This window comes from Sturnira hondurensis, unplaced genomic scaffold, assembly GCF_014824575.4.
Source record: "Sturnira hondurensis isolate 20B ecotype Veracruz unplaced genomic scaffold, ASM1482457v3 Scaffold0009935, whole genome shotgun sequence".
In the NCBI taxonomy this organism is placed as follows: domain Eukaryota; kingdom Metazoa; phylum Chordata; class Mammalia; order Chiroptera; family Phyllostomidae; genus Sturnira; species Sturnira hondurensis.
This window is the reverse complement of record NW_028082566.1, coordinates 1176787-1198261: the sequence shown is the minus strand read 5'-3', so window position 1 is coordinate 1198261 and position 21475 is coordinate 1176787. Positions and strand designations below refer to the sequence as shown.

Genomic DNA, 21475 nt, shown 5'->3' with positions numbered 1-21475 from the left:
AAAGTTGAAGGAGGTAACGTTTACCAAGAGTATTCCCCTATACCAAGTGACACTCTCCAGTAACATATCAATGTACACAAAAAACGTACTTGGACAACTGTGGCTGAGAGGTGGGTAAGAATGAGAAGACCAAACTGTGATCTTCTCTTACTATGCAATGACAATAAAATGAAAACATTATAAAGGTATTTTGGAAGTTAATTCCCAGGAATATGAAGTATTTCAGATTCAGTTCATTCATTTTCATGGAATTTAAATCCCAGTGTTTGTGGTTAAAATTTTTCCAGCACTGAGACAGTCTTTTGATGATTATTTTCCTAGAATAAGACTAATGCCTCAGGAATTGAGTTCTTTAGTCCATCATTTAACAAGTAATTTGACCTTTGGGAAAGAAGATAAACCCTGGCTGGTATGGTTCAGTGGGTTGGGCATCATCCCACAAACTAAAGGGTCACTGGTTCAATTCCCAGTAAGGCACATGCCTGGGTTGTGGGCCAGGTCCCTGGGTGGGGATGTATGAAAGGCAACCAATCGATGTTTCTCTCCCTCTCTTCCTCCCTTCCCATCTCTCTAAAAATAAGTATTTTTTAAAAGATGATAAATTACCAAAATTTCCACTGATGTGTACATAGCCCAAAGTCACTGCATTCTTCCACTCATATAACGTGCAATGCCTGCAGCTGTGCAGTACGTAGCTGGCATCTGGGTGTTTTCCTTTTCCCAGAGGTCACCCTGCCCTCACCTGAAAGCAAGGCTTCTTTCCACACTGCGTGCTGTACCCGACTCATCTTCACCTGCCTGGTTCGCATCCTTACAACTCAGATCAAGTATCAGCTCCTCTGAGAAGCCTCTCCACAGTTCATCGCCCTCCCCCATCACTGACCCAACACCCAGTACAGAAACTTTTAGGAAGGTCTGGCTCTGTATATAAGACTGTCAGTTGAAAGGCAGCAAATAAATAGTGAGGCTATGGTGACAACAATTAGATAATTCAAGGCATTTTCAAGGAACAGAACATGTTCTTAAAATATGGCAGAATGGCAGTTCGATCCAACAAATGCTGGTGCAACTGTATCTGAGAAGGTGGTGTCAGAGGCACACACCCCAGACTCCCTTGCAGAGACAGCTCTGCAGATACAAGCAGGGTGTGAGGTGAACCAAAATTAACATAGAAATACTGAGAAATGTAATAATTCAGAAAATACATTAAAATATCTTATACTGTAATAAAATACTATGTTCCCACTTTGAGTTTGTAATGTTTAATCTTAATACTTTTATTCACCCAACAACTAATATTTAACAAATATATGTGGACTGTAAACCCTGATTTGCTGGAAGACACAGCCATGCACTCACAATTTAAAAATGATTCGCATCCTTTATGATTTATATTATTCACTGTATTGGATGGCTGTGACTAAGTGTCTGCCTAAAACTTGCATAAATACCTTTATCTGAATGTAATTTTCTTTAAAATTATACCTCTCACTGAATTATAGATAAGGGAAGATAAAAATGCTAATCAAAAGCACCATAAAAGGCTGATTAACTTCATAAATGGGAGTTACTGCAGACCCAAAACAAACAGAAAAAATCATTAACTCAGTATTCAGATCCTTTTAGGAGACATATTTTTTAAAAAAATCAAGTGTAATTTCATCAGCCTAAAACTATTACGCATCTTTTTAAAGGTATATTTATAAAAGATCAAATAAATTAGCAAGATTTAATTCTTCAATAATGGATTTTTAATGCTCAAAGGAAACAAACTGCATTTTTATAAGAATGCATTTCTTTTGTGTTCTGAAAAGTCTCAGAATCCCTAAAAGTACTTCTCTTCATTTTTATCACCTTCTGAAAACCCTTGAAAAAGCATCATTTAAATACGATATTGATTTCTGAATCTACATTAAACGAACATTAACACTAACTTTTATATTCTTCGATGAGTGGAGCTGTGTTGTGTCACAGTGGGTTACTAGACCACTGTGTGCTAAGTATTTTTATCCTCATTCCTATTAATTAGGCTATACCAGACCAGAGGTTTTCAGTCATTGGAAATTAACTAGAATGAGAATCTAGCCAATAGGGACATCAGCTTTTCCAACCCCCACATGAAAACCAAACCAGCACTCCTAGTATTTGCTTATGTGTTGCCTTCACATCCTTGTAAGATAAGGCACAGTCCAGCCTAAAAGAGAGCAGAACTACATGAGAGTAAGTGGCCGCATATATGTCTCCCCAGGTATCAGTAAACTAGCTGCATGCACAGCAAGTGACATTGCTCACTAAACAAAATCATAAATTCAATCTGCCCCAAGTCTTGGTCCACAACATATACGGAGACCTGGTTTCATGCATCAATCTAGAGCAGGGGTACCTAATCTTTTGGCGTCTCTGGGCAGACTACAAGAAGAGTTGTCCTGGGCCACACATTAAATACACAACCCTAACAAAAACTGATGAGCAAAAAAAAAAAAAAGGTTTATGCATAATTTTCACAATATCTGCCACCACAGGTAAGCAAAAACAGTCCTCACATAATAACCCTAACTAACTATGCAGCAGTCCTTTCAATAGTCTTTTAAAATCACCAGGCAGGTCCTAAGTTTGTGACTACTAATGTAGAAAATGCACATATCTAAAAGTATAAAACTCAGTAATAACACCAAGTAATGTTTTAAGTAAATTTATAATTTTGTGTTGGGCCACATTCACAGCCATCATGGGCCACAGGCAGCCCGCAGGCTGGACACCCCTGATCTAGAGGTATGTGAAGTATAACTACTGCCCCTCGTCAAACCACCATAAACACACAAAAGAGGACTGTAAGAACAAGGAAAAAAAAACCAGAGAGAGAGCTATCTAGGGCAGTGGTGCAGGGAGGGGCAGTTCATTTCCCCCACAAACTCAGTGAAAGCAACTTCTGAAAAATAAGAAAACCCCATTTACAAAAGCAACAAAGAGGATAAAATACTTAAGCATAAACTCGATATGTGTTCAAAATCTATAAAGAAAACTATTAAGACATTCCTGAAAAACACAAATGAAAAGACAGCCCTTGTTCTTAAGATGTCTCAACACCATCAACATGTCAGCAGCCCCTAATATATGAAGCTGATACACTCCCAATGAAGATACCAACAAGATTTTTATGCAGTTAAAGGAGCTGGTATTTGTGGAAAAATAAATATACAAGATTTAGGAACACTCTGAGAAGGACAAGCTATGAAGAGGAAATGGCCCTCCCAGATAATAAAACACGCATAAAGCCTTAAGGAGTGAGACAGGGAAATGACATTAGTGCACAAATGAACAGACCGGTAAAACCAAACGGAAGATCCAGAAGTTACAAATGCGACTTCAATACATGACAAGGTCAGGATCTCAAATCTTTGGGTTAAAGATAGACTTTTAAAGAAATGGTGCTGGGACAAGACTGCCATTCGGAAAAAGACCAAATTAGATCTATTCCTCACCCAACACAAAAGAGTAAATTCCAAATTGAGCAAAGAACTAAATGTAATAAATAAAACACTACATAGGTGAATTTTTCTATAACCTGAGTGTAGTTACGAAAAGGCTTTCTAATTACGCATTTTTTTAAAAAAAAAGATTGATAAACTGATTACACAATTTAAAAAAAAAAAAATCAGACTGAGCCCTGACCAGTGTAGCTCAGTTGCTTGGCACCATCCCTGAAAGCAAAAGGTCACTGGTTCAATTTTTAGTCAGGGCACCTGCCAGGATTGCAGGGTTGGTCCCCAGACAGGGCACGGAAGGCAACTTACAGATGTTTCTCCTTCACATCAATGTTTCTCTCCCCCTTTTTTTCCTTCCCTTCCCCTCTCTCTAAACATAAATAAATAAAATCTTTAAATAAAATCCAGATTAAATGGCAAAAAAATGCCACGAAGTTAAAACTGGGAGAAAAACACTATAACAGAAACTGCAGAGAAAGAACCGATATCCCTGATGCACAGATTTTTGCGACAGCTGTCAGGGTCGGGGAAGTAGTGACCAAACACCTTCCCAGTGATGGTTATATTGCTGTGCAAATATGCTAAATGATCACTGATTTTACACTTTAAATGGATGAACTTTGTGGAATATATAATATGTACCAATCAAGTTATTTTTAAAACACTATAAATAGGTGGAAGAGCTGAAAGAAAGTTCACCAAGAAAGAGATAAAAAATGGCTCTTTAACACATAAAAATATGTTCACCTCACTCATAAGAGAAATACAAATTAAAACTAAACCAAGATGCCATTTCTTACTCATCCAAAAGGCAAACTTTTAAAAGCCTGACAGCACACTCCACTGAGGAGGCTGTGGAAGACAGGCCTCCTCACAGATGGCTGGTGGGTGGCTGGCCGCAGGTGAAACAGGCATCACCATCAATCCATCATCCTCACTTCCAGGGATTTACCCTGGGTCACATCTTCCAACAATACAAATATTTATATGGCACAGTTCTACAGTGCTGCATCATTTGCAATTCAAGTTGTCAGAAAACTAACAAAATATTCAAATATAAGACAAGTTGAATAAACTTTGGTAAACAAAACAGAGTATCACACAGTTACAAAAAATGAGAAAGCTATATATAAACACATGCATTTCCAGAATATTTTAATTAGAAAAATTAAAGAGCAAAAATATATAAACTGCATGCTACATTTTGTTTAAGAAGTGGGGAATTATAAAACATACACATATCTGCTCATGTACGTAGGCAGGACAGACCAGAAAACCTATGGATGGGGTGAGGGATGGGGGGTGGCGATGGGGTAAAAGAGGTGCTGGTTCTAAGTAAACCCTTTCACAGTTTGACTTTTTGAAAGCTATTAATACTCTACATATCAAATGAAAGTTAAATCAACAGGGATAGGGAGAAAATACTTAAAACTAAAAGCAAACCGAAAGAAATGAACCCAAATGCATTTGAAATGAATAAAATGAACTTCACTGAAAGGGAGGATAAAAGAACTAATTCAAGTAACTTCTGAACACAATTATTGAGTGCACGCCCTCACGCTGGGGCAAGGGAGGGGAAGATAAAGGACTGAAAATAATCTTTAACTCTTCTTAATAGGTTAATTTTTTTTGAAGTGGGGAGCTAAGATAATGGTTATGAATAGAGCATTTTCAAATGATTTCAGATGTACTGTAGAATTAAGCAAGTGAGGAAATGTTTCATGTTAGGAGCCAGGATTCTAACTATAGAAGGAGATAAAACACAAAAACACAGAATTGAAAATGGCAAGGAAGGGCTTTGGGGGAACAGAAATAGGCATCCTGGTTTGGGCGCATTATTGTAAGAGTGTGTGTGTTTATACTTCCTAGCTCTGTTACTGAAAGGGCTGAGAACTAAAGACACCCTTATAGCAATAAGCATGCCGAGCACCTGAGCTCACCAAAGGACAAGGCTCCTCTGTCATATAGTTAATTTCAGGGCAACGGAAGGGAAGGCATATCAAGATGAGCCTGGAATAATTTGTTGGGACAAGTAATGAATTACTCAAAATAATAATGTGAAGTACTCAAAATAATGATGGGAACACATCAAAAGGGCATAAGAGGTGGTAGCCAAAAGGGGCTCCCAATGGCCAAGTTTTGAACACAAATAAAAGGGAATAACGCATTATAAATCATCAGAAAAAATACATACTGATTTCATACTAATAACGTATAGATCAATAAATGGTAAAAAAGGGAGTGAGTGCAGAGTGCCAACGCTGTGCAAGGGAGAAGTGCTCCAGTTGGACAATCACCAATTAGCAACTACCACAGTGAAGACTTGCAACAATGGACCCTCAACCTACTGTGGACACTTTGATGGGCAGGGTATTTATATGATTTTAAAGAGTCTCCCCATTAACTGTTTACAAGAGGAAAAATAACTATACGATGGATAAAGTGAACAACATTTTGACCGAGTAATTAAAACCAATGTCACCGATGAGAGGCAAGCAGACAAAGGTGAGTGTGAATGTGATGTCCTGAGAAGAGCACAAATTCACCTAAACAGCATGCTGGCCAGGAGGGCGTACCCTGAACCTAATCATAAGAAAACATCACACGAACCAATATGAAGAACATTCTTACAATAAAAGTGGTTAAGGGACTCTACTCTCTAAAAAAAGCCAATGCCATAAAAGATGAAGAAAGCCTGAGAAACTGTTCTAGATCAAAGAAGAGTAAAGCCATGTGGACAGTAAAGTATCGTATCAATATGAAATTTCCTGAGTCTGATATCTGTACTGAGGGTAATAAGAAAACACCCTTATTCTTAGTGAAAACACACAAGTTATTAGGGGTAAAAACACATGATGTACTCAACTTACAGTCAAATGGTTCAGAAAAAAATGTATTATTAAGAGAACCAACGATAAAGCAAATGGGGTAAAACGTGAGCAACACACCCACTTCCAGCAGTAAAGGATATGGGGATTCCTTGTACTATTCTCACAGATTCTCTGTAAGCTTGCGAGGATCACCACATAAAAACTTTTTAAAAAACGCTTACATTTCTCAGTGCTTCATAAACAGCTCTAAATGCTGGCTGCTTATCATCATGGTAAACACCTCTGTTCCCATGAAGAACAAAGATTCCTTCTTCTTCTGCTTCTACGCAATTACTTCCATATATACAATGATCTGGCCGATAGTTCCATTGACACGGAAAAACAAAAAGGCTTTCTACGTGAGAAAAGACAAAATAATGAAGCAAATAACCACCACAATTCCACGGAACTCACTTTGCAAAAACTTCAGTTTAAAAATACAGTCCTTATGAAATAAAATTTAAAATAGTAAATTAAAGTAGGTTTAGCATTTAGATCTCTTCCTACTAAATCAATGTTCAAGAAAAGTCTTATTGTCTTTAACATAGTGACAATCATTTACAAGCCAAATTCAAATAAATGCATTTCTTCATTTTGACTAAATATTACAATTTTTCTACAAATGCAAAGAATTAAGGAAATTCAATGGGTACCTGGGTTATGAAAAAATATGATGTTCAACAGATCCTGATCGCCCCACGTGATATTCAGTTTGTATTTTTTGAGCAGTGGCACCAGGATGTCCCCCCATCGCAGTCGTACAGGTGTCATGTCGTTCTGTTGGTAAACACAGTGAAGAGGTCCTCAGGTTTCCAAGTTCAAAATGTCAGCATGATGACAGTTGCCCATTCTTTCCTTAGCAATCATTACAGAGCAACAAGAACAAATATAAACTTTTGTTACGAAATCCAGTGACTCTAATGTAACCCTAAATGTGAGTAAGGCTGCCCAGTTGGAGTGGGGAAGATAAAAGAAGCTATCTGAAGCTGCATGGAAAAGTGATAACACTAATAAAGTTAGGAAAGAAATGCGAAGTAGGAAATGAATAAGTCTTATGACTGTGACCTCATCTTAAAATCCAGAGCATTTTAGTGTCTCTGTCACACGTCTAGACAAAGTGCCTGTCTTTGCCTATGTCATAGAGTTATTGAGGATTAAATCTGTAATTACACAATTAAAAAGTACTTGTAACAGAACCTGACAAATGGTACATACATGGGTAGCTTTTACTATTCTTGCCACAATTACTATTATTCTTAGACTGATTTGCTAATCTTCTAAATTAGCATTTCAAAGAGATCATGTGATACTGATATTATCAAAAATAGATACTGGCCCTGGCCAGTGGCTCAGTTAGTTGTAGCACTGTCCCTATACCAAAGGGTTCCAGGTTCAACCCCTAGCCAGGGCACGTACCTAGGTGGTAGGTTCAGTTCTGGTTGGGGTGCATATGACAGGCACTTGTAGTGAGGCTTTTTCCTCACATCAATATTACTATTTCTCTCTCTCCCGCCCCCTCCCTCCACCCCCACTTCCCACTCTTCCCATTTTCCTTTCTCTCTAAAATAGGTAAATAGATCCTTGGGTAAAAATCTTTAAAAAAAAGATACTGAATTTCATCAGCTGCCTTTTCAGCCTCACAGATTATTTTAAAACACAAATACCTAAGCATACAGTAGCACTGAAAGAGGTCTCTGGATCATATGAATCTAGAGTGTGAAAAGATGGGTTTGAACAGTAAGCTTCTTATACCTCTTTGAATCTCTTAAACTCTCCAGACTGAAACCCGTATTCCTGAAAGTGCAGTGGGCAGCATGCCCAACAGTGACTTTGTCATGCCCTCTCCAAAGCTCAGTACAGAAATTAAGAGAAAGGTTTAAACACTTTTATAGAAATTTAACACAATAATTTTATGTCTATTTAATCTAGTATTTTTCTAGTAACTGATTACATCATTTTTAGAAAAGTATCAGCTCATGACAGATTGTAAATAAAAACAAAATGGCCCTTATTGGTGTGGCTTAATAAACTGGGAGTTGTCCCATGGACCAACGGTTGCCAGGTCCACTCCTGGCCAGGGCACATGCCTAGGTTGTGGGTCCAGTCCCTGATCGGGGAAAGAACAAGAGGCAATGGACTGATGTTTCTACGTCACATCGATGTTTCTCTCCCTTTCTTTCTTCCTCCCCCTCCCTTCTCTCTAAAATTAAGTAAATGCATGAATAAATAATCCTCCTCCAAAGTTTGAAAAACATTGTTATAGCTACACTAGGATACATAATAAACTCAATGTGGGTTTAAACAACCTATCCTTGAAGAAGCTAGAATTCCGGGGGGGGGGGCGGGGGGAGCCACACATTTAAACTAAATTTGGTCTTATAACCAGACACACTGAAATTAAGAACAATCTGACAGTAACCAGAGGGGAGGTGGAGGGGATAATGGGGGAAAGGGTTTTCAGGAACAACTACAAAGGACACACGGACAAAACCAAGGGAGGTGGATGGAAACAAGGGAGGAAGGTGGGTTTGGCTGGGATGGTTAGGGGAGTGGTGGGGAGAAAATGCAGACAACTGTAATTGAACAACAATAAAATATTTTTTTTAAAAAAGAAATGACATAGATAGAATTTTAGGGCATTATGCCAAGTGAAATAAGACAAGAAAAGATAAATATGGTACACTCTTACTTGTGAAATCTAAAAACCAAAATGAAATTTAAAAAAAGAAACACACAAACTCAGCAATACAGAAAAGATTGGAGGCTGCCTGAGGTGGAGGGTAGGAGATGGGCAAAATGGGAGCCAAAGGTACACATTTCCAGTGTTAAATGAGTAAGTCATGAGGCCGTAGTGGACAGCATGGAGACTGTAATGAGCAATATGGCAGTGCATATTTGAAAGGAGCTAGGAGAACAGAGCTTATCAAGTTCTCATCAGATGAAAAAATTATAACCATGTGTGGTGATGAATGTTAACTGGACTCATTGTAGTGATCATGTTGCAATACATACAAATAAAGAAAAATAAACTAAATTTGATCTGCTATAATTGTATTACCTTTGTGTGAAGTATGTCAGAATGCAGTAATCACAGTAATTATAAAATAATCAAAAGTCCCTCCTCCCCCAAAATCTGGAAAATGACTGCAACTAGTTTAACTTAAGGAAGTAAGAAAACACTGAAAGGATGACTCTGAAATGAGTCACTGAATAGGTTAACAAAATGTTCTTAGAATCTGCAAAGGAAAATATGAATTGCACAAGGACAAAGACTGGCAACACAGGTAACAGACAGGGCTGCTGGAACCGTGGTACCATGCCATGTTCAAGTCCTCCCTGGGCCCAATCTCCTCAAATGTACACAGACAGATTTATACACACACGTATACACACATATCTACTAAAAAAAATCAATTACTACAAGGTCCAATGTAATCTTGAGGGGGGGAATCAAAGAGGGGAAAAAAGCCTTTATGACTGAAAGAAAAATCCCACTAGAAAAATACTGGATGGGAAGCAACAAAACTCATATTATTTGCTGGTCATGTAACCTAGAATATCCAAGACAACCAATGAAAATGAGAAATGTATTTACTGTAAAGCCATTATATATAAAAGGAGTTCAAGTCAACAGAATTAGAAAAACAATCAAGTACAAAAAGAGTTCAAGGTTATGGATAAAGAGCTAGTCAAAAAGGGAAAAAAGGAATGGCTAAAAATTGTATTAAAAGATTTTTATACTGGTGGAAGTCAGAAAAATACAAATTAATGAGATATTTTTCAGCCATATAACTTCATGTTCATACTAGTACACACAAACAATAATACCAAATTATCCATTCTCCACAATACCATACATACATTAAAAATGTAATAGACTATGTGTACTGACAATAAGCAATCAATTATATATTTACTAAGTAAAAAAAAAGCAAGGTAAAAATGTATGAAAGGAATCTATATATACATGCTAATGTACATGTGTATGAGTTGCAAATGAGATTTTTTAAAGGGTCTGGAGAATATGGTACATAGCAAAGTTTATGTGATTTGGGCAAAGAAATGAAACTGGGGAGAGTGGTATGTAATGGAGGAATTCTACATACAATGCAATGTTTTTTTAAGTTTCCATACAATGAATTATGTAAATTTTTGTAAGTATGATACATTTTCATAATCCAAAAAAATGGGTTTGTCAGTTGAGAGTATACAACAGAACTTATTTGTTATTATTTATTATTGTATTATTTTCTATTTGAACTGTACACCTACTCTTACCCATCCCACACATAATTCTAATTTATTAATTTTAGCAAACCTACTACCAAAATGCAAATGTATTATATTAAGATCAATTAGCTTCATTTTTCAGAATTATGTATATTTGAAAACATACACACTCATTATCATTACCAGTCTATGTATCTTATAAATATAAAAATAACAGGCAGCTGTTCACATTATGTTCCAACAATGCTAGGAACAAACTCATCAATTCCCAAAGATTAACTAGTCCACTCATCTCTGAAAATTCTATCCCTTTGGTAAGATATTCATTGATATTCTCTTCTCACAAGATATAGTATATATAAACCAATGAAAGTTTTCTGTCGCATACATCTTTCAAATATGTAAAAGTAATTACCATGTCTACCCCATGGTAAGTGTTCTCTTTCCCAAAGTTTTCAATAATTTATTAAAGTCCTGGTTTCTGAAACTTCCATCTGTCTTTTCACATGATTATCCATTGAGTTGGCACTTTATGCCAGGCTCCATACTAAATACTGAGAATACAAAGTTGAACAAAAGTCACTTCTTGTTCCCAATAGGTGGAGAAAAATGACAAAAATTACTCTGTGAAGTAATATATGGCAGGACATGAGTGGGTACAGTAAACATAGAAGGAAACATAGAATCTAAGGATTCCTAAGATGCCTTATTTATATTTTGTTTTTTCTCTAAAAAGTAGAAAAAAGTTAAGAAATATCCTAACGGGGATTCAATACTGCACATACAATAACACAAAATACAAAGCAACAGTTTAATCACTGTTATACTATTGTCTATCAGGCATTATGAAGAAAGAATTAAAAAGTACAATTTTTACTACTTTTTAAAACTTATTTTACAGAGGGGGAAGGGAGGGAAAGAGAGCGGGAAACATCAATGAGAGAGAGAAACACTGATTGCCCCTCGTACGCACCACAACCAGGGACTGCACCCACAACCCTGGCATGTGCCCTGACTGGGAACAGAACCTTCGACCTTTCAAGTTCACAGGACAACACACCAAACCAACTGAGCCACACTGGCCGGGGCAGATCTTTACTACTTTTTTTTTTTACAGTCTTTTTTTTTTCAAGTATAGCTTTCTGTCTATTACTCCCATCCCATCCCACCCCCCCATGCTCCCCCCTCCCATTTCCACCCTTCTTAGTTGTTGTCCATGTATCCTTTATATTTGTTCCTCTAAATCCCTCTTTTAATATATATATATAACTATAATACATCAGTTTAGAACTGAACGCTCATGAATGATACAAATTGGGAGACAGCGAAGCAGTAAGAATTTAAAACATGGCAATTATCCTAAATGGGTAGTCTTACAACTCTTCATGTGGTAAGAATTATGGGACAATATTCATGGATCTGTATGAAATAGTTTGGGAAGTTATTATGAGTAATTCAGTTACATCACTAGAGCTCTAAAATCTAAGATCTGTGCCAGAAATTGTAAAACTACAAAAAAACAAAGCAATGTTTGCTACAGATATAGCCTGGAAAGCAATCAGGAAAACAAAGAAAGATTATGAAAAAGGAATAAAAAACTCAACAAATTTTGTCGAAGCATCTCAGAACTCATAATTGTAATAACATCTGAAAACAAAGCCAATTTGCATTGTTACCAGCGAGCCAGAAGAGGGTTGTTTGGAATACAAGAGACAGTAGGTGAAGCAAACTATACCTAATAAATTAATGTACAATCAGGCCTCTCAGTTTTCTTCTTTAAGTCATTAACACACAGAAGAAAGCAAGTTTGAAAGTTTAGAAATTATTTTAAGTTCCATATCTATACATCCAGATGGTTTAGAATATGCCACAGACAAAATAGAAAAGGGGAGAAACTATTAAAATACTTAAGAATGACATTTAAATAAGTAAAAAGTTAGTAAAAATAATCATAGATTTTAACTACATAGCTGCACTTAAAAAATTTTTTAAATTCAACAATGATGTTACACTATATTATCTCTAGGGTTGTTCACAACACCAAGTTTCTCATAATTCTGTGAATTTCCAATGAAGGGTTACTGAGAAGTCACATTACTCCTTAGCAGATAATCTTATAGCACCATCTTCTGGTATACTGTTACTGTGCATAGAAAAGGGAAAAAAACTCATAGTTTTACACCTTATTTAGTAAATTTACAGTATGTGAAATTTCAAAACTCAAGATATATTAAGTTGGGTAACTGAAGAAAGATGTTCACTATTAAGCATGAACGCAGATTATACCACCCTCATTAATGCATTCAATTGTGGAAGACAATGGTAAAATGAAATCAAGTTTTCAGAAAATGGAAAAGCTTTATTTTAAAAAAAGCTGAGATTTACTAGGTCTACAGAAGACAAGAGTGATGGGTATAAACGGTCTGTCCTAAGGCTGAAATGTCAGGATGTAGTGGTGACAGCAACATGCATTACTGCAGACTATACTAGAGGAACAACTCTAAATGAGGCAAGATTTAAATCACACACATAAAAATAAAAACGAGTAATAAATAACAATGTATATTCTGGTCCATCAGAAGCCGTAAGAAAACTATCTGACATATATGTATACAAACATACATACGAGGTCTGTCCAGATGGTATGCAGCCATGTAATATAAAAAATAGAAACATTTATTGAAAAAGATACAAGAAACATTGTACACAGAACCATGACACCTCAGTCCCCTTCAAAGTAGGCACTTTGGGACCCCACACTGTTCTCCCAATTGCCATCAGCTGTCCCCTTGTATTTTCCCAAATCTCTTCAATGGTCTGAAATCTCTTGCCTTTCAAAGGTGATTTTAGTTTTTGGAAAACCCCAAAGTCCCAGGGCACCAAATCTGGACTGTAGGTGGGCTGAGTCACCCGAGTGATTGGATATTTTGCCAAAACCCTTTGCACAAGAAGTGATGCATGAGCAGAATGCATTGTTGTGATGAAACTCCCAGTCACCAGTTGCAGCCTTCTGAATCATCTGAATAGTTTCCATGGAGGAGTGTTCAAGCTTGACGCAAAATCCGATGCAGATCCATTGCTCTACACACTCAGTTACTTTGAATGTGACAGCCACACAGTACACATGCTCAGTCAAACGGTGTCTACAGCCCCCATTGACTAGTACAGTGAAGTCGTCATTGTTCATGTACGTGCATTCCAGTCTACTCTCCTTGACTCCCAGGATACATTGATATCGCACAATATATTAACACTGGCTGGACTTTTTCCGGACAGACCTTGCATATATATGCATATCATGTAAGATGTAATATCTCTTAATGTTTAGTTCACTCCTAACTAGATGCAAAGAGAGAAACAGTAAGTCTATATGAGTGTTTCAGAAGTCACTGATTTTGGCTAACACTGGAGTGTTTAACTATGTGCCATGTTCTGTACATTTCCTATGTGTCAGTCACTATGCTAACTCATCCTCACAAACATTTAGGACATAGGTACTGTTACCTTATCATCCTATTTCACAGATGAGAAAACTAACGCCCACAGACATTCAAAACTTACCCAAGGTCCTAGAGTTTGAACCAAGCCAGCAGGATCCAGAGTCTTACACTCTTAACTCTTTGTGTTCCCACAAGATGTATCTATCATACTTTAGACTCAAGTCTATGGCTACATTAACCAGAAAACGACAACTACTGCCTGGAATAGCCATCTAAGAAAATGGGGTTCACCACTATATATTATTTGACTTCACTGTAATACTATCTGGTTTGAGCTACTATAACGCTCTAATAGACAAAATACTATGAACTCACATTTCTTCAAATATTTCACACAAATGGAAAAATCCTGAATAGTTCAACCTAGTTTTTAACAAAGCTACATCAAATCAGAAACCAATGTGGAGGGAAAATAAAGTAATGTTAACCAACTACCTCTACCAGTGACTTACCTTGAAATACTTCCTTCTTATTCTAGTCATGTTCATCAGCATAACTCCAGAGTTTACTCCAGTTTTTCCGTAGTATGGATGCCTGGCAAAGCGGTTATACCATCCTATTCGAGGCTCTTCGTGTTCTGGTGCCATTGCAGCAATTTGTGTGGAATTAAATTTCTTAAGTAAAGACCAAATGTCATCCACAGGCCGTAAAAACAGGATATCAGTGTCGACGTACAATAGTGAGTCAACTTCTTTCAGGATTAACTATGAGAAGAGATGCTGGAATCATTAACTATAATTCTATTTATTTAATATAAAATATAAAAGAGGCTCTAATGACAAAGAAATACTCAAGAGATAAGCTAATTTACATCAACTTTTTAAAGTAATTTTTCCTCAATCTGTCATTTTTATAACACGTATGTATTACATTAATCTTTATATTAACTTTTAGAGAAGAAAAGCTATAAAAACAAATCAGAACAAAAACTCTAACAATAAGAATAAAATAAAAGCAATATTCTGAGATTAGGGAGAAAATTTTAATGAAAAAACATTAACTTAGGTGAATTTCTATCTCGAATCTCAATTTCTTGAGATAAAGAAATACATCAGTACAAGTGAAGATCTTCTGAACTTGCTCCCTTGGCTTGTAACACTAATGGCTGGTGTCTTTACATCATTTTGGTCCCAACCAGTAATGGTAGAGGGAAAACTGGAACCCAGATCACCCAGCCCAAGACCATGCTCATACTTGGGTGCTTACTATTCCCCCCAGCCAAATCAAAGAAAATATGCACACACTTAGCAAAAGTAAAGACAAAACTTGTCTTGGAAGGCAGACTGCTATGCTGTTACTGAGAGATGTTAAATCTCCAACGTGTCTTCTGCAGGGACTTTCAAAAGTATTTTTTAAAATTTCTACCTTACCTATGAACCTCAGAATCTGACTCATGCAAATTTAAATGTATTGCCTACCCCCATGTATTGGTAAGACTCAATAATTAGTTTAACCTAAACCCTTTAGTTAAAAATAAGAGGGTAAGAGCTTGATGTAGACTCTGCTCCTTTGCAAAGATGCTACCTCCTCCTATGGCTAGAGTTAAGCAATGACCCTAGTGAGCAGCTGGGAGGCTGAAATCACCCAGTTCCCCTCACCAGCTGGTTTAATGTCAGACTGAAAAAAAATCTGATAGTTGACTGCAGCAAAGAATAGGGAAGGCTCACTGTTCAAAGCCTCAATTAAAACAGAATGTTATGTGTGTCTATATGTCTATCCCACTCTCTTTTGGGGGAAAGAAAATGAGGGCAATTGTTTTTATATCAACATTCTGCTTCTGTACCATAACACAGTGTCTATTGATTCTATATTGTTGCAGACTAGAAAGACATTGCATAAAGACCCAAGTTCACGGTTGGAGCCCCTGACAACTGGAGATCAGACATAATGTTAAATGATAACCACATCGGTATGTTTCTGTGGTTCCTTTTGGGGGAAGAAGTTAGCAGAGCTTATATTAGTTCAAGGGTGTCAAACTCACTTTCACCAGGGGCCACATCAGCCTCCCAGTTGCCTTCAAAAGGCTGAATGTAATTTTAGGCCTGTATAAATGTAACTACTCTTAACTGTTAAGCGAGAGCTCAACATTGGCACTGCTGCCAGGTAGAAACAAGGTGCTGGGCCGGATAAAACAAGGTGGAGGGCTGGATTTGGCCAGGGGGCCTTGTGTCTGCCCCCTGTGCATTATTAGTTCCTTTGATCCACCAATTTTTAAAGGAAGAGAAAACTCAGTAAAAAAACAAGTTTAGCAATTAGAAAAATAAAGCATCAACTTAAAAGATGCATAAGTAATAATGAAGTATGAGGAGAATTTGACAGGTTTCAAGTATTTTAGTATTTCAAATTCCATTTAGGAATTCAACCAGATTACATGATTAAATGATCTGGCAAATCTTATAACATCAAAAATTAACTTGTGTCCATCAATAGATGAATGGATAAAGAAGTGGTACACATACACAATGGAGTACGATTCAGCCATAACAAAGAATGAAATCTTGCTACTTGCAACAACATGGATGGACGTAGAGGGTATTATGGTAAGTGAAATAAGTCAGGGAGACAAGGACAAATGCTGGATGATTTCACTTATATGTAAAATCTAAAGTATCAAATAAACAAGCAGAACAGAAACAGACTTATATGCACAGATAACATTTTGACGGTTGCCAGATGGGAGAGGAGTTGGGGATGGGTAGAAGAGGGGGAGTCATTTTGAAGTACAAATTGGTAGCTACAGAACAGTCATGGAGAGGTACAGTACAGCAGAGAATATTGTCAATACTGTTGTAGGAACTACGTATGGTGTCAGACAGACTAGATTTATCGGGATGGTCACGTCATAAGTTATATAAATGCATAATCATGGGGTTGTATGCCTGAAACTAATATAATACTGTATGTTAACTGTAACTAAAAATAAAAAAATTTAAACTTGTCTATAATGAAGAATAGAATATAAATAGCAGTAATCCCATGTTTCTTTCATCACATTTTTAGTCACACATTTGTGTTCATTTACTGTCATATAGTGTTTGTTAAATGTCTCTCCCACATCAGACAAGAAACAATGAAAACAAGAAATCTGTCTGTTCTACTCATTCCTATATACCCAGCACTTTATCACAGATGTCTGGCAAAAAACCAGGCACTCAAATTATTAAATGACCACAACACTGCAATAATTCAACATAAAAAAATTTTAACTTATAAAGCCTTTTAAAAGTATCTAAAACTTCTTAGGCTTACCCCCCTCCATCTTAATCCCTTATTTGCATGCTTCTGACATTGGAAGTGGAAAGAGAAAAAGATCCTAGGACCCATTTTTTTTATGCAGAGCAACTAAGATACTAGTTAGGAGACTCAGCAATCAAAATTATAACCTTAAATCTTACTGATATTGTGAAATCAGTCAACTACATTTTTAATATGCTAAGACTTGCCTTAATCCAATTAATACTAACAAGTAACTAAAGTTTCTTCCCCATAACCCATATACTTTCAAGAAACTTGTAAACTCCTTAAATCCAGCATTTCTACGGCTGTAAATATCTTAAACAGTGTTGTGGTCCTAATTTTAACTATTGTGAATTTTAAAATTGTGAATGAAATCATTTTTCATTTCAATTCAAAATAAAACAGGTAATGTTCTTTCGGATGTTTTTAGATTAAAAAAATAATAATCAGGGTTTATCACCAGAATACACCAAAGAACAGCCCCACTAAATAAATGGCTCCCCTGTCCCTTTAAGTTTACGTGCCTAAAATCTTTTGTGGGTTAAAATGTTAGTTAGAAAAGGTAACAAAACAGGTTACTTAATGACACAACCTACTTCATTTCCCAAATATTATAACTGAAGTCTGCAATGTGAAAATACTACCACCAGTGCCTGTCTGCTGGCAAGGAACTTAGCTCTAAATCGGACGACCTCCATTTCTTCTTAGAGATGTAAGTTTACAGCACTGAATAAATTAAAATGTAAGAAATAGTACTTCAACAGAAATTACTCACATATTTCATTTTAACACAGGTTTTTATTGTAGCTTTTATTTGTTCTATGGGAAGATATTTTTTCCCTTACATTCAGAGGGAAAAGTATACATGTGCTTACTTAATGATTTAAATGCAAGTCTTTTATTAACTCATGTATAAAGGCAAGAGTCAAAAAAAAAAAACCCCAAAACCAAAACCACTGGGGGAAAAACTTACCGGTAAGAATAATCTCTGGGAAGCACATGGTTTAAAGAGCTTTTTCCACTCTGCTGCATTTTCACTTGGAAAAGTTATTGGGTATAATGAATAATTAAATGTATGTAGAAATGACCAGCCATCGAGCTAAAAAATATTTAAAAAGTAACTCAGTTTAGATTTGTTTCACTTTCAATTTTCTCTGTAAAAGCATATATACCAACAGGTTATTTTTAAAGCTAAAAATTAAGATATTACACATTTTGTGTTATATACAGTTAAGAGAAAGCCAAAATCTCTGTCCTCACCACTTTGTTTCATTTAAAATCATAGTAATATGCTACAAAGACACTACCACAAACGCACAGTAAGTTTTACAAAAATCAATTACAAAATCAGAAAGTTGAAAGAGCCTTGCAAGTTGTTCATCTCCCTGAATTTTACCTGATACATAATTCTTCTCAATCCTTAAACAAACTCAGAAAAATTAAGTACTAATGTTATTACCATAACATGTATGATATAATAGACAATGTTTACATTCAAAATCAGATCTATAACTGATTAGAAAATATTTGTCTATGTGCTTTTAATACGCATAGATATTACTGATAATACTCTGATAAATACATATCCAATGACAACTTATAAAAAAGCAAAACATCTGAAAATCTATAATGAACATGTTTACCCTTTAGCATCCTGAATGCATTTCAAGACACTGAATTATTTCAAATCTAGTTTAAGTTTTACCTATAACTGCTGCTTCCACGGAACTGTGATTCAAATTTCCTACAAAGCATTCACAACTGGGAGGGTCTCAAAACAAGCAGGTTATGTAACAGGCTAAAGATGTTCTTTTTGAATGATGACTGTGTTCAAGGAATTTTTAAAACAATGCCTTCCAACACAGTTTGAGGGAGTATCTCCACTTCCAATGCACTACTTTGATGTCTCTGTTAATCAGTTTAAAAACACTAGCATTTTCTTTTCCCTGAGCAACCTGTATGGATCCTCTTGATTCCAACTTCAAGATGAAATCTGAGTCATTTTAATTAAACATTCTAACATTTAGTCTTCTTTACTGCAATAAAAACATGTTCCACAAAATATTTGATACTTTTCATCAAAAACAAAACCATTCTCAGAGTTGACTATGACAATTTTTAAAAAGTAAATGTAACCCTGGCTGGTGTAGCTCAGTGGATTGAGCACGGGCCTGCAAACCACAGGATCGCAGTTCGATTCCCAGTCAGGGCACATGCCTGGGTTGCGGGCCAGTTCCCAGAAGGGGACTCACAAGAGGCAACCATACATTGATCTTTCTCTCCTTCTCTCCTTCCCTTCCTCTCTAAAGATAAATAAATAAAATATTTTTTTAAAAAAAGTAAATGTAAAATAATAGTATTACACAAGCAATAACTCAGCCAAATACAAATGTAATACAAAGGCTGCATATAAAATGAAGCAGAGTCCCTGGCTGGTGTGGCTCAGTGCACTGAGCACTGGCCTGGCAACCAGGTTACCAGTTTGATTCCTGGTTAGGGCACATGCCATGGGTGCGAGCCAGGTCCCCTGTTGGGGGGCCTCTGAGAGGCAACCTCCTTATTCACTGTTTCTCTCCTTCTCTTTCTCCCTCCTTCCCCTCCCTGAAATATAATAAAATCTTTAAAAATAAAAAATAGCCCTGGCTGGTGTGGCTCAGTGAATTGAGTGCCAGCCTATGAACCAAAGGGTCACTGGTTTGATTCCCCATCAGGGCACATGCCTGGGTTGAAAGCCAGGTCCCCAGTGGGAGGCACGCAAGGGGCAACCACAAATTGATGTTTCTCTCCTTCTCCTTCTCTCTCCTTTCTCCTCTCTCGAAAAATAAATAAATAAAAATCTTTTAAAAAAATAGATAAAATAAAGCAATAAATTGACTGTATTTTTTATTGCAATTTCAAAGGTTTCCATAGTTGGTAGCAATCTATTCTGTGAACTGTTAAGATCAGATTAATTCCTCAGTTAACATTTTAGAAAACAATCCAGATAGAGATTAAGATTGCAAAATCTCATATTGAAAATACAAGAGGGGACCCAAAAAGAAACTGGAACTTCTTTATAAAAATTTATGTTATTGATTCTTATATGTTTAAACTTCAATCACCTTCAAAGCACCCTCCATTTGATGTGATACACCTATGAGATGTTTTTTTTCACTACTCTAAAACAGTTTTGAACTATTTGATTTTGATCATCCTGGTGCTTCTGCCATTTTTTTGTTTCACCTCTTCCACTTTGGCAAAACATTTATTTCCCTTTGAGAAATTTTCTTCATCCAGGGAAACAAAAGAAAAGTCACCCAAGGCAAGATCAGGTGAACAGAGTGGGTGGGGCATGGGGGTCGTGCCATTTTTTGGTCAAAAACTGAACACTCAGAGCAATATTGGCAGATAAGCGCGTAAATCACCCATCATGAAATTGGCAAATGTGTTGAAAGAATCTTCAAAAAAAATTTGCTGAAGCTGACCTTCAGTGAATTCACAGCCTCTCACAACACCACCAGCTGGTACACTGATACAGATGGGTTCCTAGAACACTCTCCTAGCAGAGGAAACAAGGCATTTGCCCTTCAGAGGATAATTCCAGAGTCTTTTTGTGGGTCCCCCCTCACACAGCTACTGGAATATTTTAAAATAGTACATAAAACTTTATAGCTCTTGGAACAAAGATTTTGGCAGAAAACTAAATGCCTGAGATCACAAGTAGTATTTTTTAACTCAATGTGCAAAATGAACTTAACTTAAAAAGAAATGCATGTTTCTATGTTTACACCAACCATAAAAATCCAAATTTGCCTGAAAGCTTAATTTAGTGTAGCTGAGTGGAGAGGAGATTCATTATCATCTTCTTTACCACCACCTCAGAACACAAGGCAGTAAGATTTCGGTGAATTTTCTTTTTCTTATGTTCCTCTCCCTATCTTTCTGTTCTCTTGCTGCACAGTAATAATTTGTTGTTGCTGTAAGGAGGTTACATGACTGCTGCAATTAAAGAGCACGTCCTCAGTCCTCACTAACAGCTAGGTATGGTCGCATTGATAAGTTCAGGCCAATGAAATGCTGGCAGGAATGTCCTGTGCAAATTCTGGGGAAGAGTCCTTACAGGAAAGGAAAGGACTGCCCTCTTCACTGCTTCCTCCCTCACACTGGCTAGAAT

General features: G+C 36.6%; 1 protein-coding gene across 2 annotated transcripts in view; it reads right to left on the bottom strand.

Annotated features, from left to right (window-relative positions):
• Positions 1-21475, bottom strand: part of GXYLT1 (glucoside xylosyltransferase 1) — a 55667-nt gene that overhangs the window by 6828 nt on the left and 27364 nt on the right. For both annotated transcript variants that reach the window (XM_037058145.1, XM_037058146.1), the window contains 4 exons: positions 18296-18421; positions 14538-14789; positions 7009-7132; positions 6538-6710 (listed from right to left, as the gene is read on the bottom strand). In XM_037058145.1, the coding sequence (XP_036914040.1) occupies positions 6538-6710; positions 7009-7132; positions 14538-14789; positions 18296-18421 (675 nt within the window). The remainder of the gene's footprint in view (positions 1-6537; positions 6711-7008; positions 7133-14537; positions 14790-18295; positions 18422-21475) is intronic.